Raw genomic sequence first — 26,637 nt, 5'->3', positions numbered from 1 at the left:
GTGACGTCTGTGGTGATTCCGGATTATTGATAGAATCGAGATGGGTTAATTAAGGTTATGTAAGGACTTTAGAAATTTACATTATAGACATGTTTTTCTAAAAAATCCATGAGTTTAGATAAATGAGTGAGACATTTAGTTAATATTGGGAAACAACAGCTGTTACAGACAGATAGGGGAAAGGGCAGACAGAGGAGCCCTCCCCGCACTGCTGAGACCTTGAAGGTTTGAGAGCAGAGAGGTGAAGGGGGGCCAGGAAATGAGCAAGATAGGAGTGACCCCGAAATAGTAGCATCAACTAGTGTCTGTGAAATAAGAAATTAAAGAAAGGTTACTGTTTAAATAGACAAGCACATATACAGTGGGGAGAACAAGTATTTGATACACAGCTGATTTTGCAGGTTTTCCTACTTACAAAGCATGTAGAGGTCTGTAATTTCTATCATAGGTAGACTGTGAGAGACGGAATCTAAAACAAAAATCCAGAAAATCTCATTGTATGATTTTTAAGTAATTCATTTGCATTTTATTGCATGACATAAGTATTTGATCACCTACCAACCAGTAAGAATTCCAGCTCTCACAGACCTGTTAGTTTTTCATTAATAAGCCCTCCTGTTCTCCACTCATCACATGTATTAACTGCACCTGTTTGAACTCGTTACCTGTATCAAAGACACCCGTCCACACACTCAATCAAACAGGCTCCAACCTCTCCACAATGGCCAAGACTAGAGAGCTGTGTAATGACATCAGGGATAAAATTGTAGAACTGCACAAGGCTGGGATGGGCTACAGGACAATAGGCAAGCAGCTTGGTGATAAGGCAACAACTGTTGACGCAATTATTAGAAAATGGAAGAAGTTCAAGAAGACGGTCAATCACCCTCGGTCTGGGGCTCCATGCAAGATCTCACCTCGTGGGGCATCAATGATCATGAGGAAGGTGAGGGATCAGCCCAGAACAACACGGCAGGACCTAGTCAATTACCTGAAGAGAGCTGGGACCACAGTCTCAAGGTTCCCCTGCTCAAGCCAGCGCATGTCCAGGCCCGTCTGAAGTTTGCCAATGACCATCTGGATGATCCAGAGGAGGAATGGGAGAAGGTCATGTGGTCTGATGAGGCAAAAATATAGCTTTTTGGTCTAAACTCCACTCGCCGTGTTTGTAGGAAGAAGAACGATGAGTACAACCCCAGGAACACCATCCCAACTGTGAAGCATTCTTTGGGGATGCTTTTCTGCAAAGGGGACAGGACGACTGCAGCGTATTGAGGGGAGGATGGATGGGGCCATGTATCGTGAGATCTTGGCCAACAACCTCCTTCCCTCAGTAAGAGCATTGAATATGGGTCGTGGCTGGGTCTTCCAGCATGACAACGACCCGAAACACACAGCCAGGGCAACTAAGGAGTGGCTCCGTAAGAAGCATCTCAAGGTCCTGGAGTGGCCGAGCCAGTCAACAGACCTGAACCCAATAGAAAATCTTTGGAGGGAGCTGAAAGTCCGTATTGCCCAGCGACAGCCCCGAAACCTGAAGGATCTGGAGAAGGTATGGAGGAGTGGGCCAAAATCCCTGCTGCAGTGTGTGCAAACCTGGTCAAGAACTACAGGAAATGTATGCTCTCTGTAATTGCAAACAAAGGTTTCTGTACCAAATATTAAGTTCTGCTTTTCTGATGTATCAAATACTTATGTCATGCAATAAAATGCAAATGAATTACTTAAAAATCATACAATGTGATATTCTGGATTTTTGTTTTAGATTCCGTCTCTCACAGCTGAAGTGTACCTATGATAAAAATTACAGACCTCTACATACTTTGTAAGTAGGAAAACATGCAAAATCGGCAGTGTATCAAATACTTGTTCTCCCCACTGTACATCTAAGAACATACAAAGCAGCACAGATAACTCTTAAAGTAGATTAGACACTTGACAGTGAATTGATACAGGATAGACATGAATGGACGCCCAATGGAGAATTGGACATGTGATGAATGAAAGAGGCGCTCCTACATGATAATGTCAGAACATAAGGATAATTTACTAATCTTACCTAAGTCATTGTTTAGAGTAGGCAAGGTTGTTACCTGGGCAGAGCAGGTATCAAAGGGGGGATGGGTAAGTTGTGGTCTAGGATAGGACGGGGCCTTGGGGGGCCTAGGATAGGACACTTTGTGGCCTATTAATTAATAAACTAATTTTAAAAAATCTAGCTAACAAGTAGGCATAGAAGTTAAAGATAGAACAAATGAGAAACTGTTTGTTAACCAAACCTGTATGTCCAAGATTTTTTGCACTACAGGTGAATTACAGGAGAAGGTGATTCACTCAATCCCTGAGGAGAATAGACGGGAAGCAGCCCCACCAGTACTCCGGGTGACAGCCTTTGAGGGGAGTATAGCTGAAAGGGTTCATATCACACACTGCAAAAGGGTAAGACACACTGACACTGTCGAAGAATCACAGTGTTAGAGAGGAGAACCGTAACCAACAGGGTTCGGGCGTCATCTCTCTAATGAAGATTCCCTGATCCAGTCTTGTCATCCCTGTGGGTGTTCATAGAAGTGAAAGTGTGGGCTGGCCTCTAGCTGAGGATATGTTCTCCGGGAACGGGTGGGGCTTTACAGGAGTGCTGATTGGTCTGAGCAGTCTTATTGTGGGAGCAATATTCCTAAATACACCAAGACCCATCCGAGAAGGCCAAAGAGAGAAACTTGACACATAGTTAGACAATGAGGATTTTGTTTCAACCAAGTATAAGAGATCACTTGATCTGGATAAACAGGAAGTGAGAATGAAGATTGGGAAGGATGTCTCAGTGGAGTTATATGTAGACCAAATGGGGTCTCTGACTCCTTGGCAGTCTAGGACTATGAGCCATTATGGAAGATATCTGTGCAAGTCCCTGTGTAGTTCATGGAAACAGGTTATAGCTCACACCGAGAGAGGGCTACATAAATCCACATACCCAGTATGGAAGAAGATGGAGTGTAGTGAAAGTAAGGATTTCAATTGATAACCTAGTGCCATTCCGGGTAGAAGAGGTTAGGGCAGATGATAACTCTATAGTCAGCCAGAATGCAAGCAGAGTCCCGGACAAAACGGATACTGACAGTGGAGTTGTCCAGAGCCAAGGGCCGGTGAGGATAGTGCAGACGAAATCACTTCCTTAAGATCTTGAGGTGGAAACAGGTTATGGGGATTCTAACCTATGGTAAGAATGGATTCAGTATAAAGCCAGATCAGTCGCGAAAGAAGAATGTTAGGCCTGCGCCACAGCAAAACCTCAGTTGACAACCATTCCCTTTCCATTTGATGGAATTGATTCACCCAGGGGAATGGCCTGTATGGTAAAGCTGATCATGAATGCAGGGAAACCAGGCAATGACAGTTGCATTGATCTGCATTATTTGTATCCCTATGTGCCCATTACATTCAGATTTCCCCCTTTCACAGTTACAGGAGGACATTATTATTGAATGGCTCGCTACATCACACACGGATGGGACGTAGGGGAAGTAAGAACATAGAACATGCAATAGGACAGAGAATGTTACAACCAACAAGACAATGAGGGACCTGACTGGCAGATGAAAAGGCTTAGAGTGTGGAGGTATGAAGCTGAGGCCTAACCTGCCTACCATTTGGACCGGTAGTTGTGCACTAGTGCAGCTAGGCATGCTCTTCACCCTTACCCAGAGCCAGGTAGAAGAGAGAGGAGTGCTCCATCAGGGTCTTTTGACAATAGAGTTTACATTGATAGCATTGGAGTTCTGGATTGGAATCAAGCATCCATCAACTAGGTTGATGGGATGTCAGGATAGAATAGCCTTGGATATGTGACTGGCTGAAAAGGGTGGGGGGGGTTGTATGAGGTTTCATCCCAGAATAACACTGCTCCAGACGGATCAGTGACCAAGGCCCTGGCAGAGAACTCTGGAGTAGATAATGCTCTAACAAATTGGTTTGATAGTGTGTCTGGGAAATGAAAAAAATTCATGATCACTGTGATTTACACAACCTTCACCTGTGTGACTGTGTTAGTTTTGTGCGAATGTTGTGAGAAAGGTTCTCATTTCTAGGACTCTGGAGAAATCGATGATGGAATAGATGGTGAGATACAGACCGATTCCGAGCTCTGACCAGTGGGATGAAGAATACAGACTTCTAGGCCTAGGAGAAGGCTCTGTGTCTTTTAATTATGAGGAGCCAATGTTGGATGAGACTGTTTTCAATGTTTAGTTAGAGGCTGTTCATTTCATGAAGATTATGATGAAGATCCTAAACCGGAAGAGTTATAATTGGATATAGTCATTGATGAGGAATCGAATGTAAATACATGTATTGTTTTGGTATATTCTTGTATAAAAATAAATGTTTACATATAGTGTTTGATATGTCAGGATGAATTATTTAGTCATTAACAGTGGATTGTTATGAATTTTATGAATAATGACTAAACAATGTATACATTTAACTATAACTAATTTAATTCTACCCTGTTTTTTATTATATCTGATTAATAATGTTAGTTCATAAGAAAGAGGTTATGTAGCATGGACAAGGGGTAATTGGAAATGATAACCATTGTGGAAGAAGGAATGTATGCGTGTGTGTCTAAAGTAACAGAATCCTTAACCTATGTTTGAACCGACTCAGCTATAACTCTGTGGATATAAAATAAGATAGGGAGGGCCCCTCCAGGTTTTCCGTATCTGGGAGGTACTGGAACTGTCAGCTAAGTGGTAATAAACTGTGGTGAGACTTCAGGAGATAATCCAGATATAGTGTGTAATGTATGTGCGTTAGTGGGTTGGAATGGACTTTAGAAGCATCGTTGTCCTTGTCGGAGAGAAGGAGGGGCATTTAAGACGCTATGACGAAATGTGAGGTATATAAACCAATGTACATGGTATTATGACCAGCGCTCTCGAGAATAAATGCTATTGGCTAATTTTGGTAGACTGGTCTCAGTCTATTTTATGCAAATAAGAATCTTACAAATTCTTATAAAACAGACAGTGTTTAAATTGAATTGGTTAATGAACACATAAGAACCAAATTCATCTAACACAAATGCATTACGATATTTGTGAGGCAGAACAGGACTACTCAGCTGGCAACAAGCACTTTGTAGGCAGGCTGCCCTCCAAAGTGATGGCTAGTGGAAACGAAACGCGCTTTCTGAAATTGTGTGTACTTTACTCATCAGATTGCGCTGCTTTTCTCTCTTGTAATTTTTGCTAAATGAGTCTGTAACCGCAGAGCAGATTGTTTTTGTTTAGCACATGCCCCCCATCCACCGAAAGTTCTGTGCACGGCCCTGCCTGTTTACAGCCCAGACGCCAAGTTTAAATTGCATCTCATATTCAGTCCCTAATCACCAGCGCCACATAGCAACTCCCATCTGACCCCAGTGCATTAATTTTAAAGAAATGAGGGAGAACAAGAGCACTATGCTAAATACAGGCACACAAATAAGGAAAATCTAGAAAACCGATGCATTTCTCCTTCAGTTATTCTAGATGCATTCAGTACATGAGAAAGTGCAAATACTTATTTATTACTGTTATGGAGGTAAAAAGGAAGCAATTCCTCTCGCCTTGTCTCAGAGTCTCTCTGTGTTGGTGGCTGTATAAGAGGACGATGTGCTTTATGACAAGTTAGCCTTGAGGGAGTCCTCTCCTTTGTGTAACACAGCTTGTCCAGGGTCAGAGCTATGTACTCTTATCTATGAGAATGTGCTCATTCAACTGATCACAGACATGTCAGAGCGGTTTAGGTAGTCTTTCATTTATCAAACAGACGTCACGTAGATACCTTTTTCACCTGTACAATATGTACGGAAATGTAATGACAATTCAATAGAAGACCTTCGGTTGTATCCCTTTCAATAAAAAATAAAAAAGTACAATACCACATACCAAAAACACAACCATACAGTTCCTCTGGACACCAGAACACATGCAGGCGTTGTACAGAACCGAGGATAGTGCTCCAGCCTGTTCTCCAGATAAAACCAGTCATGTTAAAATAGCCAGGTAGACTAGAAGCTGCCATGGTTAAATCAACACAACAGTGTTGCACCACCACCCTCCCAACCTGAAGGGAACTATTCCCTTTATAGAAGTCATAGGTTTAAAGAGCCACAATCAATGGGTTCCCATATAGATCTGCTATGTCACTCAATGAAACTGTCATACAATAAGTTCATACAGTGAGTCCGTAACAGGTTAGCGCTCATATTGGGAAGATTCTGGGTTACCCTAACCCCCCCCCCCCCCCCTCTCTCTCCTCTCTAGCTGGGGAAGGCCTGGAACTCCCAGTCTATGTCCTCACTGGAGTGGAACAGCTGGGAAAGCCTCTGAACTCACACTCCATGTCCTCACTGGAGTGGAACAGCTGGGAAAGCCTCTGAACTCACACTCCATGTCCTCACTGGAGTCGAACAGCTGCCAGAGGTTCAGCAGAGAGCTGCTGGGAACATTGCACGTTTTTTCCTGCTCCTGAGCAGTCCGCTGCTTCTCAACTTTCCTTCTCTTCCGTCTGTAATCCCTGACCCTCCTCTGTAACGTCCTGGCAGGAGGAGGGGTGTGTGTCTCCGTGTCACCTGCCTCGAGCTCCGGAACACCCCCAGTATTCCCGGGAAGAGTATCCCCAGCCAACGTATCATGACTCAGTTCACTCTCCTCTAAAGCTCTGAGCCCTGCAACCTTGTGCTGACTGGAAGGGACCTTCACATGTCCAGCTGGATCGCCACATTGTAAATCCTCTGTGTGACTAAATGAAGAGCGGCCATCTTTGTCTGTGTGAGTTCTCTGGCCCTGATGGGAAAGTCTGGGGTTAGCGACAGAGTCAAAGGTAGAAGGGTCTATTTCTGCATTAGACACAGGTGTCTGACTCAGCCCAGCCCTCTGGGGGTGCTTGCGGGGGGATCCCCGTTGGCAGCGTTGTTTGCAGGACAGGGATCTGTGCTTGGGCTGGGGTCTGTCTGGGACGTAAGAGCACCTCTTCTCCCCCTCGCTGGTGCTGTGGGGAACAGGGGCTCCTCGGCTGCGCTTCCGAGGCTGTTCCAAGGGGTTTTCCACACTCTGGGAGAGAGCGGGCTCCACTGTAGTAGACCAGAGGGACATTAATCCCCCCTTCAGCTCTTTGGTTTCCACACCTCCCTCCTTCTCTTCCTCCATCTGTATGCTGGGTCCAGGAACACACAACAGGGAGGTTATGCTGTACTTTGACCTATGGGAACAAAAAATTACTTAAGAGATGTGGTGATCAGCACAACATAGAAAAAAAGAACATAGAAAAAAAAACCAGGCAATCTGCAAAATGTTCCACACAACATTGCATTAGTTTTCCTAACAAGCATGTGCCTGAACAGCATTCAATGTGTGCGTTTACTTTTGATTTGGGTATATTTTGCTCCTGTGTGGGCAATTGGTAGCGCATGCTGCTTGCAACGCCAGGGTTGTGGGTTCCATTCCCACGGTGAATTTAGAAAATGTAAGTCACTCTGGATAAGAACGTCTGCTAAATGACTAATATGTAAAAATGTAAGACTAATGTACCTTGTGGTTTGAGTTTGTGTTGTTTTGACGTGACTGAAGTTGAAGGGCAGTGTGGTGATGAGCCTGTCCACCACCAGGTACTCATCACTTCTGGAGAAGGCCTTGTGCTGCTCACTCCGCAGGTGCTGCAGAATACAGACACAAGTCAAGCATTCCCACAACGTCTGCTACCACTACATCAAGTACAGAAGGCCTTTTGTACATGATTAGGTCCTCGTTATAAACATGTGTTAACTATGTTTACATACATTAAACAGATGTATTCTAACTCACAGCTTTGATGTTGTTGTATTTGAGCGTGCAGCACTCGCAGTAGCCTCCACGTTTCTTCTCCCTGTTCCTCCTGGCCCGGTCCTGCCCCCTCTCCTCACTGGCTGACACTCTCGCCCCTCGGTTCCTGAGACACCCATAGGTCAGTAAGTAATAGCCAGGTCAGAGTTCAATCACATATAGTTGCCTAGCAACCAAGACTTAGCAGTTAGTCTCGGAGGGTGCTAAGCAATACATAACCGTTTTCTGCTGTAGCAATCCCCATCAACAACAGTAGGAAAAGCTGGATGTTTTGGTGAATCAGGTAAAACACAAATGCCAAGACAGGAGAATATACCCTGCTTATTCTGTAATCGGTGGATTTTCTTTATGTTCACAACAAGAAGGGTTAAGAAGGTGAGGCGTTTAGTGAATGAGACTCCATACCCGTGCACTTTAGGTCTCTTCCCAGAGTGTTCCTGGTCCTCTACATAGAATGGACTGCAGGGGGGAGCTGACGTTAGGTTAAACTCTGGCATGTTCGGCATGGCCAGATAAATTGGACGGTAATGTCTGGCAGAGAGACATAAGATAGATGCTATATTACATGCTCAAACAGCAACTTATGACAATAAGAATTGCCTTAATATGTCAATACTACAGACATCAGAGTCTATAATCTCTTTTATAGACCCACCTGCTGGAGTCCACTACCTTTACAAAGGGTTTACGGATCCTTCCACCTGAGTAAAACACAGAACAAAGCATCAGAGACCGTGCCTATGTCTGGGTCAAATACCTTCTCATAATGATATACAGGAGGATGGCTCATAATAATGGCTGGACGGAGCAAATGGAATGGCATCAAACACATGGGCCGAAGGCACTGCATCTCAGTGCTAGAGGCGTCACTGCAGACCCTGGTTCGAGTCCAAGCTGTATCACAACCGGCCGTGACGATATACGTAGGTGTTAGAAGTTCTCTATAACAATAACACAGTGACGAAGCAGTAAACGGACAACAGAGTCACATGCAGCAGGACATTATTTACCCTTATACTTCAGGAAGGATGGTTTTCCTGTAGGTTCTCTTTTGGCCTACATTAGTAAGGAATAACACACAAGACTGGTGTAAGTGATATGTTATTCCAGGAAAGAACTGTCAAAAAGTCCAGAAACATGACTTACACTTTTTGTGACAGCAGCTGTGGTTGCGGTTGGCTTTTCAGCAGTATACTTAACATTACTTTTCTTCTTTTCCATATAAGCTATTGCATCTGGAATTGAAGGAAATTCAAGAAAAAAATGTTTGGCATACGAAAGTATCATTGTCATAATAAGCATTATGTCAACATTTCTTATCAAACTAATTAATAGACATGTTACCATCAATGTACAGGATTTTCACTCCCCACTCCAGAGCATTGGACAGGATCTCGTTGACCTGTATTCTCACCTACAGGGTAAAACAAATGAACATCTTAACCCGAAGAACTGAAATCCAAAGTATCTCCTGAAGTATGAATAAACATTTCGATCCAAAGTGCAAACTTTCCTGAAGTTCCTGACGACTATCAGTCAGAAACAATAAAAGTAACATGTAGCATTAGGTTGGAAATAGCTTGCCAAACTCATTAGTGAGGATCTTAATTAACAAACCTGCTCTTTTACAACTCTCTTCACAAAAGACTTGCCCCTGCTTATGACCACCTGTCAAATACCAGAGAGATAGGGAGAGATGGATAAATATATATATGGATAGCTTCGGTTATACAGCATATCATGAAAAATGATCCCACTGAGATACAGATACCAGTGACAGACACAGAGAGGAATAGTTGGCTCACCATGTCTGCCTGGCCCTGGGAGCTTCCTTTGAAGCTGTCTCTGTGGCTGCCGGGATGGGGGCGAGGGTGGGGGGAGCTGTGCCCAGAGTTAGGGCTTGGGACAAGAGGGTCGCGGCCATGACACTGCACATACCTGGCCTCTCTCTTATTAGACACCAGGTACTTGATCTCCTTGCTGAAGAACTTCTCCACCGTCTGAAAGGGGACAGAGACACTGGGTCAGATGGGGGGGGCGGGCAGCTGCATAAGGAAATAAGCAAACAGGAAACCACTGACCCAGAGGCGGCGCTCCTAGTGGCCGGAGACTTTAATGCAGGGAAACTTAAATCAGTTCTACCAATTTCTATCAACATGTTAAATGATCACCTGTACTCCACACACAGAGATGCGTACAAAGCTCTCCCTCGCCCTCCATTTGGTAAATCTGACCACAACTCTATCCTCCTGATTCCTGCTTACAAGCAAAAATTAAAGCAGGAAGCACCAGTGACTTGGTCTATTAAAAGCAGGTGCTAAACTACAGGACTGTTTTACTATCACAGACTGGAACATGTTCCGGGATTCTTCCGATGGCATTGGGTACACCACATCAGTCACTGGTTTTATCAATAAGTGCATTGAGGACGTCGTCCCCACAGTGACTGTACGTACATACTAGAGGTCGACCGATTATGATTTTTCAGCGCCGATACCGATTATTGGAGGACCAAACAAAGCTGATACCGATTAATGGGCCGATTTGATTGTTTATTTGTAATAATGACAATTACAACAATACTGAATGAACACTTATTTTAACTTAATATAATACATCAATGAAATCAATTTAGCCTCAAATAAATAATGAAACATGTTCAATTTGGTTAAAATAATGCAAAAACAAAGTGTTGGAGAAGAAAGTAAAAGTGCAATACAGTGGGGCAAAAAAGTATTTAGTCAGCCACCAATTGTGCAAGTTCTCCCACTTAAAAAGACGAGAGAGGCCTGTAATTTTCATCATAGGTACACTTCAACAAAATGAAGAAAAAAAATCCAGAAAATCACATTGTAGGATTTTTTATGAATTTATTTGCAAATTATGGTGTAAAATAAGTATTTGGTCACCTACAAACAAGCAAGATTTCTGGCTCTCACAGACCTGTAACTTCTTCTTTAAGAGGCTCCTCTGTCCTCCACTCGTTACCTGTATTAACAGCACCTGTTTGAACTTGTTATCAGTATAAAAGACACCTGTCCACAACCTCAAACTGTCACACTCTAAATTCCACTATGGCCAAGACCAAAGAGCTGTCAAAGGACACCAGAAACAAAATTGTAGACCTGCACCAGGCTGGGAAGACTGAATCTGCAATAGGTAAGCAGCTTGGTTTGAAGAAATCAACTGTGGGAGCAATTATTAGGTAATGGAAGACATACAAGACCACTGATAATCTCCCTCGATCTAGGGCTCCACGCAAGATCTCACCCCGTGGGGTCAAAATGATCACAAGAATGGTGAGCAAAAATCCCTGAACCACACGGGGGGACCTAGTGAATGACCTGCAGAGCTGGGACCAAAGTAACAAAGCCTACCATCAGTAACACACTACGGCGCCAGGGACTCAAATCCTGCAGTGCCAGACGTGTCCCCCTGCTTAAGCCAGTACATGTCCAGGCCCGTCTGAAGTTTGCTAGAGAGCATTTGGATGATCCAGAAGAAGATTGGGAGAATGTCATATGGTCAGATGAAACCAAAATATAACTTTTTGGTAAAAACTCAACTCGTCGTGTTTGGAGGACAAAGAATGCTGAGTTGCATCCAAAGAACACCATACCTACTGTGAAGCATGGGGGTGGAAACATCATGCTTTGGGGCTGTTTTTCTGCAAAGGGACCAGGACGACTGATCCGTGTAAAGGAAAGAATGAATGGGGCCATGTATCGTTAGATTTTGAGTGAAAACCTCCTTCCATCAGCAAGGGCATTGAAGATGAAACGTGGCTGGGTCTTTCAGCATGACAATGATCCCCAAACACACCGCCCGGCCAACGAAGGAGTGGCTTTGTAAGAAGCATTTCAAGGTCCTGGAGTGGCCTAGCCAGTGTCCAGATCTCAACCCCATAGAAAATCTTTGGAGGGAGTTAAAAGTCCGTGTTGCCCAGCAACAGCCCCAAAACGTCACTGCTCTAGAGGAGATCTGCATGGAGGAATGGGCCAAAATACCAGCAACAGTGTGTGAAAACCTTGTGAAGACTTACAGAAAACGTTTGACCTCTGTCATTGCCAACAAAGGGTATATAACAAAGTATTGAGATAAACTTTTGTTATTGACCAAATACTTATTTTTCACCATAATTTGCAAATAGATTCATTAAAAATCCTACAATGTGATTTTCTGGATTTTTTTCCCTCATTTTGTCTGTCATAGTTGAAGTGTACCTATGATGAAAATTACAGGCCTCTCTCATCTTTTTAAGTGGGAGAACTTGCACAATTGGTGGCTGACTAAATACTTTTTTGCCCCACTGTATGTGCCATGTAAAAAAGCTAACGTTTAAGTTCCTTGCTCAGAACATGAGAACATATGAAAGCTGGTGGTTCCTTTTAACATGAGTCGTCAATATTCCCAGTTAATTAATAAGTTTTAGGTTGTAGTTATTATAGGACTATTTCTCTCTATACCATTTGTATTTCATATACCTTTGACTATTGGATGTTCTTATAGACACTTTAGTATTGCCAGTGTAACAGTATAGGTTCCGTCCCTCTCCTCGCTCCTACCTGGGCTCGAACCAGGAACACATCGACAACAGCCACCCTCGAAGCAGCGTTATTCATGCAGAGCAAGGGGAACAACTACTCCAAGTCTCAGAGCGAGTGATGTCTCCGATTGAAACGCTATTAGCGCACACCCCGCTAACTAGCTAGCCATTTCACATCGGTTACACCAGCCTAATCTCGGGAGTTGATAGGCTTGAAGTCATAAACAACGCAATGCTTGAAGCATTGCGAAGAGCTGCTGGCAAACACACGAAAGTGCTGTTTGAATGAATGCTTACGAGCCTGCTGGTACCTACCATCGCTCAGTCAGACTGCTCTATCAAATCAGACTTAATTATAACATAATAACAAATAGAAATACGAGCCTTTGGTCATTAAAATGGTTGAATCCGGAAACTATAATTTTGAAAACAAAACGTTTATTCTTTCAGTGAAATACGGAACTGTTCCGTATTTTATCTAACGGATGGCCTCCCTAAGTCTAAATATTGCTGTTACATTGTACAACCTTCAATGTTATGTCATAATTATGTACAATTCTGGCAAATTAATTACTGCCTTTGTTAGGAATAAATGGACTTCACACAGTTCGCAATGAGCCAGACGGACCAAACTGCTGCATATACCCTGACTGCTTGCACGGAACGCAAGAGAAGTGACACAATTGCCCTAGTTATAACAAATTCATGTTAGCAGGCGATATTAACTAAATATGCAGGTTTAAAATTATATCCTTGTGTATTGATTTTAAAGAAAGGCATTGATGTTCATGGTCAGGTACATTGGTGCAACGACAGTGCTTTTTTTCGCAAATGCGCTTGTTAAATCATCACCGGTTTGTCGAAGTAGGCTGTGATTCAATGAGAAATTAACAGGCACCGCATCGATTCTGATTATGTTAAGATTGATTGTTTTTTAAAAGATACAGTGCCTTGCGAAAGTATTCAGCCCCCTTGAACTTTGCAACCTTTTGCCACATTTAAGGCTTCAAACATAAAGATATAAAACTGTATTTTTTTGTGAAGAATCAACAACAAGTGGGACACAATCATGAAGTGGAACAACATTTATTGGATATTTCAAACTTTTTTAACAAATCAAAAACTGAAAAATTGGGCGTGCAAAATTATTCAGCCCCCTTAAGTTAATACTTTGTACCTTTTGCTGCGATTACAGCTGTAAGTCGCTTGGGGTATGTCTATCAGTTTTGCACGTCGAGAGACTGACATTGTTTCCCATTCCTCCTTGCAAAACAGCTCGAGCTCAGTGAGGTTGGATGGAGAGCATTTGTGAACAGCAGTTTTCAGTTCTTTCCACAGATTCTCGATTGGATTCAGGTCTGGACTTTGACTTGGCCGTTCTAACACCTGGATATGTTTATTTTTGAACCATTCCATTGTAGATTTTGCTTTATGTTTTGGATCATTGTCTTGTTGGAAGACAAATCTCCGTCCCAGTCTCAGGTCTTTTGCAGACTCCATCCGGTTTTCTTCCAGAATGGTCCTGTATTTGGCCCCATCCATCTTCCCATCAATTTGAACCATCTTCCCTGTCCCTGCTGAAGAAAAGCAGGCCCAAACCATGACGCTGCCACCACCATGTTTGACAGTGGGGATGGTGTGTTCAGGGTGATGAGCTGTGTTGCTTTTACGCCAAACATAACGTTTTGCATTGTTGCCAAAAAGTTCAATTTTGGTTTCATCTGACCAGAGCACCTTATTCCACATGTTTGGTGTGTCTCCCAGGTGGCTTGTGGCAAACTTTAAACAACACTTTTTATGGATATCTTTAAGAAATGGCTTTCTTCTTGCCACTCTTCCATAAAGGCCAGATTTGTGCAATATACGACTGATTGTTGTCCTATGGACAGAGTCTCCCACCTCAGCTGTAGATCTCTGCAGTTCATCCAGAGTGATCATGGGCCTCTTGGCTGCATCTCTGATCAGTCTTCTCCTTGTATGAGGTGAAAGTTTAGAGGGACGGCCAGGTCTTGGTAGATTTGCGGTGGTCTGATACTCCTTCCATTTCAATATTATCGCTTGCACAGTGCTCCTTGGGATGTTTAAAGCTTGGGAAATATTTTTGTATCCAAATACGGCTTTAAACTTCTTCACAACAGTATCTCGGACCTGCCTGGTGTGTTCCTTGTTCTTCATGATGCTCTCTGCGCTTTTGACGGACCTCTGAGACTATCACAGTGCAGGTGCATTTATACGGAGACTTGATTACACACAGGTGGATTGTATTTATCATCATTAGTCATTTAGGTCAACATTGGATCATTCAGAGATCCTCACTGAACTTCTGGAGAGAGTTTGCTGCACTGAAAGTAAAGGGGCTGAATAATTTTGCACGCCCAATTTTTCAGTTTTTGATTTGTTAAAAAAGTTTGAAATATCCAATAAATGTCGTTCCACTTCATGATTGTGTCCCACATGTTGTTGATTCTTCACAAAAAAATACAGTTTTATATCTTTATGTTTGAAGCCTGAAATGTGGCAAAAGGTCTCAAAGTTCAAGGGGGCCGAATACTTTCGCAAGGCACTGCAAGTTTAATGCTAGCTAGCAACTTACCTTGGCTTCTTGCTGCCCTCGTGTAACAGGTAGTCAGCCTGCCTTGCAGGCGCCTCGCGGAGTGCAATGTAAGGCAGGTGGTTAGAGCGTTGGACTAGTAACCGGAAGGTTGCAAAAACGAATCCCCGAGCTGACAAGGTAAAAATCTGTCGTTGTGCCCCTGAACAAGGCAGTTAGCCCACTGTTCCTAGGCCATTGAAAATAAGAATGTGTTCTTAACTGACTTACCTAGTTAAATAAAGGTGTAAAAAAATAAAATAATAAGAAATAAATCAGCAAATCGGTGTCCAAAAATACAGATTGTTATGAAAACTTGAAATCGGCCCTAATTAAATCGGCCATTTTGATTAATCAGTCGACCTCTAGTACATACCCCAACCAAAAGCCATGGATTACAGGCAACATTCGCACTGAGCTAAAGGGTAGAGCTGCCGCGTTCAAGGTGCGGGACTCTAGCTTACAAGAAATCCTGCTATGCCCTGCGACGAACAATCAAACAGGCAAAGCGTCAATACAGGGCTAAGACTGAATCATACTACACCGGCTCCGACGCTCCTCTTATGTGGCAGGGCTTGCTACTATTACAGACTACAAAGGGAAGCCCAGCCGCGACCAGCAGCGAAATCACATCTATGCTCGCTTCGAGGAAAACAACACTGAGGCATGCATGAGAGCATCAGCTGTTCCGGACGACTGTGATCACGCTCTCTGTAGCCGACGTGAGTAAGACCTTTAAACAAGTCAACATACACAAGGCTGCGGGGCCAGACAGATTACCAGGACGTGTGCTCCGGGCATGTGCTGACCAACTGGCGAGTGTCTTCACTGACATTTTCAATGTCCCTGAACGAGTCTGTAATACAAACATGTTTCAAGCAGACCACCATAGTCCCTGTGCCCAAGAACACAAAGGCAACCTGCCTAAATGACTAAATGACTACTGCCCTTTCCCACCTGGACAAAAGGAACACTTATGTGAGAATACTGCTCATTGACTACAGCTCAGCGTTCACTCATCACTAAGCTAAGGATCCTGGGACTAAACACCTCCCTCTGCAACTGGATCCTGGACTTCCTGACGGGCCGCCCTAGGTGGCGAGGGTAGGTAGCAACACATCTGCCACGCTGATCCTCAACACTGGAGCTCCACAGAGGTGCATGCTCAGTCCCCTCCTGTACTCCCTGTTCACCCACGACTGCATGGCCAGGCACGACTCCAACACCATCATTAAGTTTGCAGATGACACAACAGTGGTAGGCCTGATCACCGACAACGACGAGACAGCCTACAGGGAGGAGGTCAGAGACTTGTCCGGGTGGTGCCAGAATTACAACCTAACTCTCAACGTAACCAAGACTAAGGAGATGATTGTGGACTACAGGTAAAGAAGAACCGAGCACGCCCCCATTCTCATCGACGGGGCTGTAGTGGAGCAGGTTGAGAGCTTCAAGTTCCTTGGTGTCCATATCAACAACAAACTAGAATGCTCAAAACACACCAAGACAGTCGTGAAGAGGGCACGACAAAACCTTTTCCCCCTCAGGAAACTGAAAATATTTGGTATGGGTCCTCAGATCCTCAAAAGGTTCTACAGCTGCAACACCGAGAGCATCCTGATTGGTTGCATCACTGCCTGGTACGGCAATTGCTCGGCCTCTGACCGCAAGGCACTACAGACTGTAGTGCGTACGGCCCAGTACATCACTGGGGCTAAGCTGCCTGCCATCCAGGACCTCTACACCGGTGTCAGAGGAAGGCCCTAAGACGCCAGCCACCCCAGTCATATACTGTTCTCTCTACTACCGCATGGCAAGCGGTACCGGAGTGCCAAGTCCAGGACAAAAAGGCTTCTCAACAGTTTTTACCCCCAAGCCATAAGACTGCTGAACTGGTTATCAAATGGCTACCTGGACTATTTGCATTTTGTGCCTCCCCCTAACCCTTCTTTTTAAGCTGCTGCTATTCTCTGTTTATCATATATGCATAGTCACTTTAACTATACATTCATGTACATACTACCTCAATTGGGCCGACCAACCAGTGCTCCCACACATTGGCTAACCGGGCTATCTGCATTGTGTCCCGCCACCCACCACCCCCTCTTTTACGCTAGTGCTACTCTCTGTCCATCATATATGCATAGTCACTTTAACCATATCTACATGTACATACTACCTCAATCAGCCTGACTTACCGGTGTCTGTATGTAGCCTCGCTACTTGTATAGCCTAGCTACTGTATATAGCCTGTATATAGTCTTTTTACTGTTGTTTTATTTCTTTACTTACCTATTGTTCACCTAACACCTTTTTTTGCACTATTGGTTAGAGCCTGTAAGTAAGCATTTCACTGTAAGGTCTACATACACCTGTTGTATTCGGCGCACGTGACAAATAAACTTTGATTTGATTTGGAGGAGAACACACAAGGTCCATCCTGAGCCAGAGTATTAATCAAATACTGTATTTAAAAAGGTGGTGAAGAGAGAGAAATGACAGCGGGCAGCAGTGCAAGGGCTTTCAGGGTCTCTATGAGGACCCCACACGCACAATCTTGCACAAAGTTTTGAGCTGCTGCACTCCAGAAGGAGATATAGGTCCCACTGTTCAGCAAGAATAGGAGCAGGTTGTGCTTGATTTCGTCAGCTATCAGGTTGCTGAACAGTGGGACATAGGACAGATGCAGGCCCAATACATGGTCGGACAGTTAAGCAACAGACTTTAAATATGTGTGACTTGAGTACTAACTTTCCAATGTTTTCCGTACTACATGTATTATAGTGTAGTGTTTGTATGCTGACTTCACAAAATGAATTTCTATGTAAATGGACAATAACTTACTGCATGTATATTGTATCAAAGTGAGTCAACCAGAGAGATAACAACTCCGGTAACAAGACAGAAGCCATCACTAGAAGAGTTATGTTCCAAAAGACTGAAAGCCACCCCTCCTCCACAGTAAGTAGACAGTAGCCACATTGGTGTGAAAGGCAGCAAGTTGTCATTTCACTTCAAAATGGTCCATGATCAGCAGTATGTCAACACAACACCTTATTAACAATTCACACAACCTGTCAATTTAAATGTCCTATTTCGCTGGCTCAGCGACGCTGCCACCACCATGTTTGACAGTGGGGATGGTGTGTTCAGGGTGATGAGCTGTGTTGCTTTTACGCCAAACATAACGTTTTGCATTGTTGCCAAAAAGTTCAATTTTGGTTTCATCTGACCAGAGCACCTTATTCCACATGTTTGGTGTGTCTCCCAGGTGGCTTGTGGCAAACTTTAAACAACACTTTTTATGGATATCTTTAAGAAATGGCTTTCTTCTTGCCACTCTTCCATAAAGGCCAGATTTGTGCAATATACGACTGATTGTTGTCCTATGGACAGAGTCTCCCACCTCAGCTGTAGATCTCTGCAGTTCATCCAGAGTGATCATGGGCCTCTTGGCTGCATCTCTGATCAGTCTTCTCCTTGTATGAGGTGAAAGTTTAGAGGGACGGCCAGGTCTTGGTAGATTTGCGGTGGTCTGATACTCCTTCCATTTCAATATTATCGCTTGCACAGTGCTCCTTGGGATGTTTAAAGCTTGGGAAATATTTTTGTATCCAAATACGGCTTTAAACTTCTTCACAACAGTATCTCGGACCTGCCTGGTGTGTTCCTTGTTCTTCATGATGCTCTCTGCGCTTTTGACGGACCTCTGAGACTATCACAGTGCAGGTGCATTTATACGGAGACTTGATTACACACAGGTGGATTGTATTTATCATCATTAGTCATTTAGGTCAACATTGGATCATTCAGAGATCCTCACTGAACTTCTGGAGAGAGTTTGCTGCACTGAAAGTAAAGGGGCTGAATAATTTTGCACGCCCAATTTTTCAGTTTTTGATTTGTTAAAAAAGTTTGAAATATCCAATAAATGTCGTTCCACTTCATGATTGTGTCCCACATGTTGTTGATTCTTCACAAAAAAATACAGTTTTATATCTTTATGTTTGAAGCCTGAAATGTGGCAAAAGGTCTCAAAGTTCAAGGGGGCCGAATACTTTCGCAAGGCACTGCAAGTTTAATGCTAGCTAGCAACTTACCTTGGCTTCTTGCTGCCCTCGTGTAACAGGTAGTCAGCCTGCCTTGCAGGCGCCTCGCGGAGTGCAATGTAAGGCAGGTGGTTAGAGCGTTGGACTAGTAACCGGAAGGTTGCAAAAACGAATCCCCGAGCTGACAAGGTAAAAATCTGTCGTTGTGCCCCTGAACAAGGCAGTTAGCCCACTGTTCCTAGGCCATTGAAAATAAGAATGTGTTCTTAACTGACTTACCTAGTTAAATAAAGGTGTAAAAAAATAAAATAATAAGAAATAAATCAGCAAATCGGTGTCCAAAAATACAGATTGTTATGAAAACTTGAAATCGGCCCTAATTAAATCGGCCATTTTGATTAATCAGTCGACCTCTAGTACATACCCCAACCAAAAGCCATGGATTACAGGCAACATTCGCACTGAGCTAAAGGGTAGAGCTGCCGCGTTCAAGGTGCGGGACTCTAGCTTACAAGAAATCCTGCTATGCCCTGCGACGAACAATCAAACAGGCAAAGCGTCAATACAGGGCTAAGACTGAATCATACTACACCGGCTCCGACGCTCCTCTTATGTGGCAGGGCTTGCTACTATTACAGACTACAAAGGGAAGCCCAGCCGCGACCAGCAGCGAAATCACATCTATGCTCGCTTCGAGGAAAACAACACTGAGGCATGCATGAGAGCATCAGCTGTTCCGGACGACTGTGATCACGCTCTCTGTAGCCGACGTGAGTAAGACCTTTAAACAAGTCAACATACACAAGGCTGCGGGGCCAGACAGATTACCAGGACGTGTGCTCCGGGCATGTGCTGACCAACTGGCGAGTGTCTTCACTGACATTTTCAATGTCCCTGAACGAGTCTGTAATACAAACATGTTTCAAGCAGACCACCATAGTCCCTGTGCCCAAGAACACAAAGGCAACCTGCCTAAATGACTAAATGACTACTGCCCTTTCCCACCTGGACAAAAGGAACACTTATGTGAGAATACTGCTCATTGACTACAGCTCAGCGTTCACTCATCACTAAGCTAAGGATCCTGGGACTAAACACCTCCCTCTGCAACTGGATCCTGGACTTCCTGACGGGCCGCCCTAGGTGGCGAGGGTAGGTAGCAACACATCTGCCACGCTGATCCTCAACACTGGAGCTCCACAGAGGTGCATGCTCAGTCCCCTCCTGTACTCCCTGTTCACCCACGACTGCATGGCCAGGCACGACTCCAACACCATCATTAAGTTTGCAGATGACACAACAGTGGTAGGCCTGATCACCGACAACGACGAGACAGCCTACAGGGAGGAGGTCAGAGACTTGTCCGGGTGGTGCCAGAATTACAACCTAACTCTCAACGTAACCAAGACTAAGGAGATGATTGTGGACTACAGGTAAAGAAGAACCGAGCACGCCCCCATTCTCATCGACGGGGCTGTAGTGGAGCAGGTTGAGAGCTTCAAGTTCCTTGGTGTCCATATCAACAACAAACTAGAATGCTCAAAACACACCAAGACAGTCGTGAAGAGGGCACGACAAAACCTTTTCCCCCTCAGGAAACTGAAAATATTTGGTATGGGTCCTCAGATCCTCAAAAGGTTCTACAGCTGCAACACCGAGAGCATCCTGATTGGTTGCATCACTGCCTGGTACGGCAATTGCTCGGCCTCTGACCGCAAGGCACTACAGACTGTAGTGCGTACGGCCCAGTACATCACTGGGGCTAAGCTGCCTGCCATCCAGGACCTCTACACCGGTGTCAGAGGAAGGCCCTAAGACGCCAGCCACCCCAGTCATATACTGTTCTCTCTACTACCGCATGGCAAGCGGTACCGGAGTGCCAAGTCCAGGACAAAAAGGCTTCTCAACAGTTTTTACCCCCAAGCCATAAGACTGCTGAACTGGTTATCAAATGGCTACCTGGACTATTTGCATTTTGTGCCTCCCCCTAACCCTTCTTTTTAAGCTGCTGCTATTCTCTGTTTATCATATATGCATAGTCACTTTAACTATACATTCATGTACATACTACCTCAATTGGGCCGACCAACCAGTGCTCCCACACATTGGCTAACCGGGCTATCTGCATTGTGTCCCGCCACCCACCACCCCCTCTTTTACGCTAGTGCTACTCTCTGTCCATCATATATGCATGGTCACTTTAACCATATCTACATGTACATACTACCTCAATCAGCCTGACTTACCGGTGTCTGTATGTAGCCTCGCTACTTGTATAGCCTAGCTACTGTATATAGCCTGTATATAGTCTTTTTACTGTTGTTTTATTTCTTTACTTACCTATTGTTCACCTAACACCTTTTTTTGCACTATTGGTTAGAGCCTGTAAGTAAGCATTTCACTGTAAGGTCTACATACACCTGTTGTATTCGGCGCACGTGACAAATAAACTTTGATTTGATTTGGAGGAGAACACACAAGGTCCATCCTGAGCCAGAGTATTAATCAAATACTGTATTTAAAAAGGTGGTGAAGAGAGAGAAATGACAGCGGGCAGCAGTGCAAGGGCTTTCAGGGTCTCTATGAGGACCCCACACGCACAATCTTGCACAAAGTTTTGAGCTGCTGCACTCCAGAAGGAGATATAGGTCCCACTGTTCAGCAAGAATAGGAGCAGGTTGTGCTTGATTTCGTCAGCTATCAGGTTGCTGAACAGTGGGACATAGGACAGATGCAGGCCCAATACATGGTCGGACAGTTAAGCAACAGACTTTAAATATGTGTGACTTGAGTACTAACTTTCCAATGTTTTCCGTACTACATGTATTATAGTGTAGTGTTTGTATGCTGACTTCACAAAATGAATTTCTATGTAAATGGACAATAACTTACTGCATGTATATTGTATCAAAGTGAGTCAACCAGAGAGATAACAACTCCGGTAACAAGACAGAAGCCATCACTAGAAGAGTTATGTTCCAAAAGACTGAAAGCCACCCCTCCTCCACAGTAAGTAGACAGTAGCCACATTGGTGTGAAAGGCAGCAAGTTGTCATTTCACTTCAAAATGGTCCATGATCAGCAGTATGTCAACACAACACCTTATTAACAATTCACACAACCTGTCAATTTAAATGTCCTATTTCGCTGGCTCAGGAATGATTATCCCCTTTTGTTAAAGGCAGGCAAGCTGATAACTATCATCCACATTCAATGTGCTATAATACTTTACAGTCTGTCATGATGTCAAATGCTAAGAGATGTAAACAAATATTCACTTACCCCTCCAAACCTTTTGATATCATTCTCTAATGTCTCTGCTCTTCTGTTTGATGGCAAATCTAAGTAGAATAGTTTCCCAGTGAAAGGCTTTTTTGGGGCAGGATACGATTCACATGGTGGTTTGGCATGGCTTTTCGAGGCTGACTTGTGCCCCTTATCAGCGAGTTTGTTGTCTGAAAAAGTAGCAAAGTTAGTTTCAATTTTTGACGGAACTTTCTTGCAGATAAGGCTCATCAACAACGTAGTAATAACTTTCGCTAGTTACATGTTTAAAAATATCCCTTACCTTGTAAACGGTGTTTTGTAGACTTTTGGGTGCGTCTAGATTTCATAATTTAAGAGGAGAATAGAATATCATTGTATTCTCCTGTGTTGTAAGAAATAGACATGTTCACAAACTGAGTTAATGGATGCTAATGTTAACCGTTGTAACGTTATCTAGCTAAACTGCATAAAATCGTTAGCTTTAAAAATAAAACTAAAATAAGTTTAATGAGTAATGTAAATAGACATAGTTAGAGAAGTTTAAAATGAAAAATATGACTTCAAAGAAAATGAACAAACCCTAGCTAGCAACAAAACCATAGCCTGTTTTTTAAACTACAGGAAGTGGAATCTGCCAGCTAACTAGCTACTAAGTAACGTTAGCTTGCTAACTCACTGGCTAAAAGTTAATATATACCTCGTGAGAGCCTGTGGTCTTGTAAAACAATATATTTCCGTAAATTGACATTTGTTACAACCGATTTTCACGAAAGTTCAATACTATCTGTAAATTGTTTTGGTTCCGCTAAGATTACTTTGTTGCCATAATATTTTGTTGCGCCATAGATGTTCTATGTTCTTTCCCGCTTCGAAAAATCCCATCATTCCAAAAAGGGGGTGTTGCTGAAAGTTATCATTGCTTTCGAATGCGATGTTTCCACATATTTTTTCTGGCTTTTTTAAAAGTAAAAATTGATCAAGCAAGTAACGGATGACTTTATCCTTAACGAATAATTTATTGAGAAATTGGAATTTGTCATATGTATAGGTACGCTAGTGTAGCTGTAACCATGACCTGGATCTCCTTTTGCCAAGAATGTGCTCTGCTGAAAGTCTAAATATTTTTTACAAATATCATGTTGGGTAAACTAGCTATTCTTATTTCACTTTATCTAGTTGAATGAAGCCATGTATTGTGGAATTGCCCATGAAGCACATGTACGCAGATACGAGCTATAAGAATACCGGGACATCACAAATGGGTTTGCTTTGGATTCCGTCGCTGACAAAGAGCAATACTACTTGTCCACTGTGGAAGAGTTGCTAGCTAAATAAGTTAGCTAGCTTCTAGTTCCTGCAATATAGCTAGCAAAAAGCTTCTCTAAGGTAAACATAATGATTACAAATTGTCACTGGCCAGAATTCAACAAGAATGTATTGGTCAATTAAATGTTCATAACAACAACTGAATCAAATGTTGTTTTGAATATATTTCTTAGGCAAGATGAGTGGTAATTCTGGTAAAAATCCTGTGCCCGTCGAAACCAATGGCATTACTCCATTTCAACAGATGTTGGTTTCCTGCTCAGGGGCTCTCCTGACATCATTGTTTGGTGAGCATTGGAACCCTCCCCTACACACACATGCACTGACTATATACAGTGCCTTGCGAAAGTATTCGGCCTCCTTGAACTTTGCGACCTTTTGCCACATTTCAGGCTTCAAACATAAAGATATAAAACTGTATTTTTTTGTGAAGAATCAACAACAAGTGGGACACAATCATGAAGTGGAACAACATTTATTGGATATTTCTAACTTTTTTAACAAATCAAATACTGAAAAATTGGGCGTGCAAAATTATTCAGCCCCCTTAATGTAATACTTTGTAGCGCCACCTTTTGCTGCGATTACAGCTGTAAGTCGCTTGGGGTATGTCTCTATCAGTTTTGCACATCGAGAGACTGACATTTTTTCCCATTCCTCCTTGCAAAACAGCTCGAGCTCAGTGAGGTTGGATGGAGAGCATTTGTGAACAGCAGTTTTCAGTTCTTTCCACAGATTCTCGATTGGATTCAGGTCTGGACTTTGACTTGGCCATTCTAACACCTGGATATGTTTATTTTTGAACCATTCCATTGTAGATTTTGCTTTATGTTTTGGATCATTGTCTTGTTGGAAGACAAATCTCCGTCCCAGTCTCAGGTCTTTTGCAGACTCCATCAGGTTTTCTTCCAGAATGGTCCTGTATTTGGCTCCATCCATCTTCCCATCAATTTTAACCATCTTCCCTGTCCCTGCTGAAGAAAAGCAGGCCCAAACCATGATGCTGCCACCACCATGTTTGACAGTGGGGATGGTGTGTTCAGCGTGATGAGCTGTGTTGCTTTTACGCCAAACATAACGTTTTGCATTGTTGCCAAAAAGTTCAATTTTGGTTTCATCTGACCAGAGCACCTTCTTCCACATGTTTGGTGTGTCTCCCAGGTGGCTTGTGGCAAACTTTAAACAACACTTTTTATAGATATCTTTAAGAAATGGCTTTCTTCTTGCCACTCTTCATAAAGGCCAGATTTGTGCAATATACGACTGATTGTTGTCCTATGGACAGAGTCTCCCACCTCAGCTGTAGATCTCTGCAGTTCATCCAGAGTGATCATGGGCCTCTTGGCTGCATCTCTGATCAGTCTTCTCCTTGTATGAGGTGAAAGTTTAGAGGGACGGCCAGGTCTTGGTAGATTTGCGGTGGTCTGATACTCCTTCCATTTCAATATTATCGCTTGCACAGTGCTCCTTGGGATGTTTAAAGCTTGGGAAATCTTTTTGTATCCAAATCCGGCTTTAAACTTCTTCACAACAGTATCTCGGCCATGCCTGGTGTGTTCCTTGTTCTTCATGATGCTCTCTGCGCTTTTAACGGACCTCTAAGACTATCACAGTGCAGGTGCATTTATACGGAGACTTGATTACACACAGGTGGATTGTATTTATCATCATTAGTCATTTAGGTCAACATTGGATCATTCAGAGATCCTCACTGAACTTCTGGAGAGAGTTTGCTGCACTGAAAGTAAAGGGGCTGAATAATTTTGCACGACCAATTTTTCAGTTTTTGATTTGTTAAAAAAGTTTGAAATATCCAATAAATGTCGTTCCACTTCATGATTGTGTCCCACTTGTTGTTGATTCCTCACAAAAAAATACAGATTTATATCTTTATGTTTGAAGCCTGAAATGTGGCAAAATGTCGCAAAGTTCAAGGGGGCCGAATACTTTCGCAAGGCACTGTATATACACTGCTCAAAAAAATAAAGGGAACACTAAAATAACACATCCTAGGTCTGAATGAATGAAATATTCTTATTAAATACTTTTTTCTTTACATAGTTGAATGTGCTGACAACAAAATCACACAAAAATTATCAATGGAAATCAAATTGATCAACCCATGGAGGTCTGGATTTGGAGTCACTCAAAATTAAAGTGGAAAACCACACTACAGGCTGATCCAACTTTGATGTAATGTCCTTAAAACAAGTCAAAATGAGGCTCAGTAGTGTGTGTGGCCTCCACGTGCCTGTATGACCTCCCTACAACGCCTGGGCATGCTCCTGATGAGGTGGCGGATGGACTCCTGAGGGATCTCCTCCCAGACCTGGACTAAAGCATCCGCCAACTCCTGGACCGTCTATGGTGCAACGTGGCATGGTGGATGGAGCGAGACATGATGTCCCAGATGTGCTCAATTGGATTCAGGTCTGGGGAACGGGCGGGCCAGTCCATTACATCAATGCCTTCCTCTTGCAGGAACTGTTGACACACTCCAGCCACATGAGGTCTAGCATTGTCTTGCATTAGGAGGAACCCAGGGCCAACCTCACCAGCATATGGTCTCACAAGGGGTCTGAGGATCTCATCTCGGTACCTAATGGCAGTCAGGCTACCTCTGGCGAGCACATGGAGGGCTGTGCTGCCCCCCAAAGAAATGCCACCCCACACCATGACTGACCCACCGCCAAACCGGTCATGCTGGAGGATGTTGCAGGCAGCAGAACGTTCTCCACGGCATCTCCAGACTGTCACGTCTGTCACATGTGCTCAGTGTGAACCTGCTTTCATCTGTAAAGAGCACAGGGCGCCAGTGGCGAATTGGCCAATCTTGGTGTTCTCTGACAAATGCCAAACGTCCTGCACGGTGTTGGGCTGTAAGCTCAACCCCCACCTGTGGACGTCGGGCCCTCATACCACCCTCATGGAGTCTGTTTCTGACCGTTTGAGCAGACACGTGCACATTTGTGGCCTGCTGGAGGTCATTTTGCA

General features: G+C 43.6%; 2 protein-coding genes across 3 annotated transcripts in view; one reads left to right on the top strand and one right to left on the bottom strand.

Annotated features, from left to right (window-relative positions):
• Positions 1-5,779: 5,779 nt before the first annotated feature.
• LOC139387894 (protein DBF4 homolog A-like) lies at positions 5,780-23,247 on the bottom strand. The gene is made up of 13 exons (XM_071134236.1): positions 23,015-23,247; positions 22,619-22,699; positions 22,333-22,505; positions 9,671-9,865; positions 9,483-9,533; positions 9,210-9,279; positions 9,012-9,100; positions 8,876-8,921; positions 8,521-8,566; positions 8,271-8,396; positions 7,848-7,971; positions 7,575-7,699; positions 5,780-7,245 (listed from the first exon to the last, which is right to left on the bottom strand). The coding sequence occupies exons 2-13, from the start codon at positions 22,662-22,664 to the stop codon at positions 6,342-6,344; spliced, it is 1,995 nt and encodes a 664-aa protein (XP_070990337.1). The 5' UTR covers positions 22,665-22,699; positions 23,015-23,247; the 3' UTR covers positions 5,780-6,341.
• LOC139387904 (mitochondrial glutathione transporter SLC25A40-like) overlaps positions 23,202-26,637 on the top strand; it is an 18,965-nt gene continuing 15,529 nt past the window's right edge. Inside the window, exons 1-2 of one of the 2 annotated variants that reach the window (XM_071134262.1) lie at positions 23,202-23,703; positions 23,817-23,930. In XM_071134262.1, coding sequence (XP_070990363.1) covers positions 23,822-23,930 — 109 coding nt within the window. In that variant the 5' untranslated portion in view covers positions 23,202-23,703; positions 23,817-23,821. The other variant, XM_071134270.1, reaches the window with a different exon arrangement.

This window comes from Oncorhynchus clarkii, chromosome 3 (genome assembly GCF_045791955.1).
Source record: "Oncorhynchus clarkii lewisi isolate Uvic-CL-2024 chromosome 3, UVic_Ocla_1.0, whole genome shotgun sequence".
NCBI lineage: Eukaryota > Metazoa > Chordata > Actinopteri > Salmoniformes > Salmonidae > Oncorhynchus > Oncorhynchus clarkii.
The sequence above is the reverse complement of the archived record's forward strand: the minus strand, read 5'-3'. Positions and strand labels throughout refer to the sequence as shown.

Excerpts from the sequence above, each read along its gene's own strand:
- LOC139387894 (XM_071134236.1), bottom strand. The coding sequence starts at position 22,664 with ATGAAATCTAGACGCACCCAAAAGTCTACAAAACACCGTTTACAAG. Across the intron at positions 9,534-9,670 it reads CCCAGGGCCAGGCAGACATG|GTGGTCATAAGCAGGGGCAA; the intron begins GTGAGCCAACTA and ends GGTATTTGACAG. Across the intron at positions 9,101-9,209 it reads GAAAATCCTGTACATTGATG|ATGCAATAGCTTATATGGAA; the intron begins GTAACATGTCTA and ends CTTCAATTCCAG.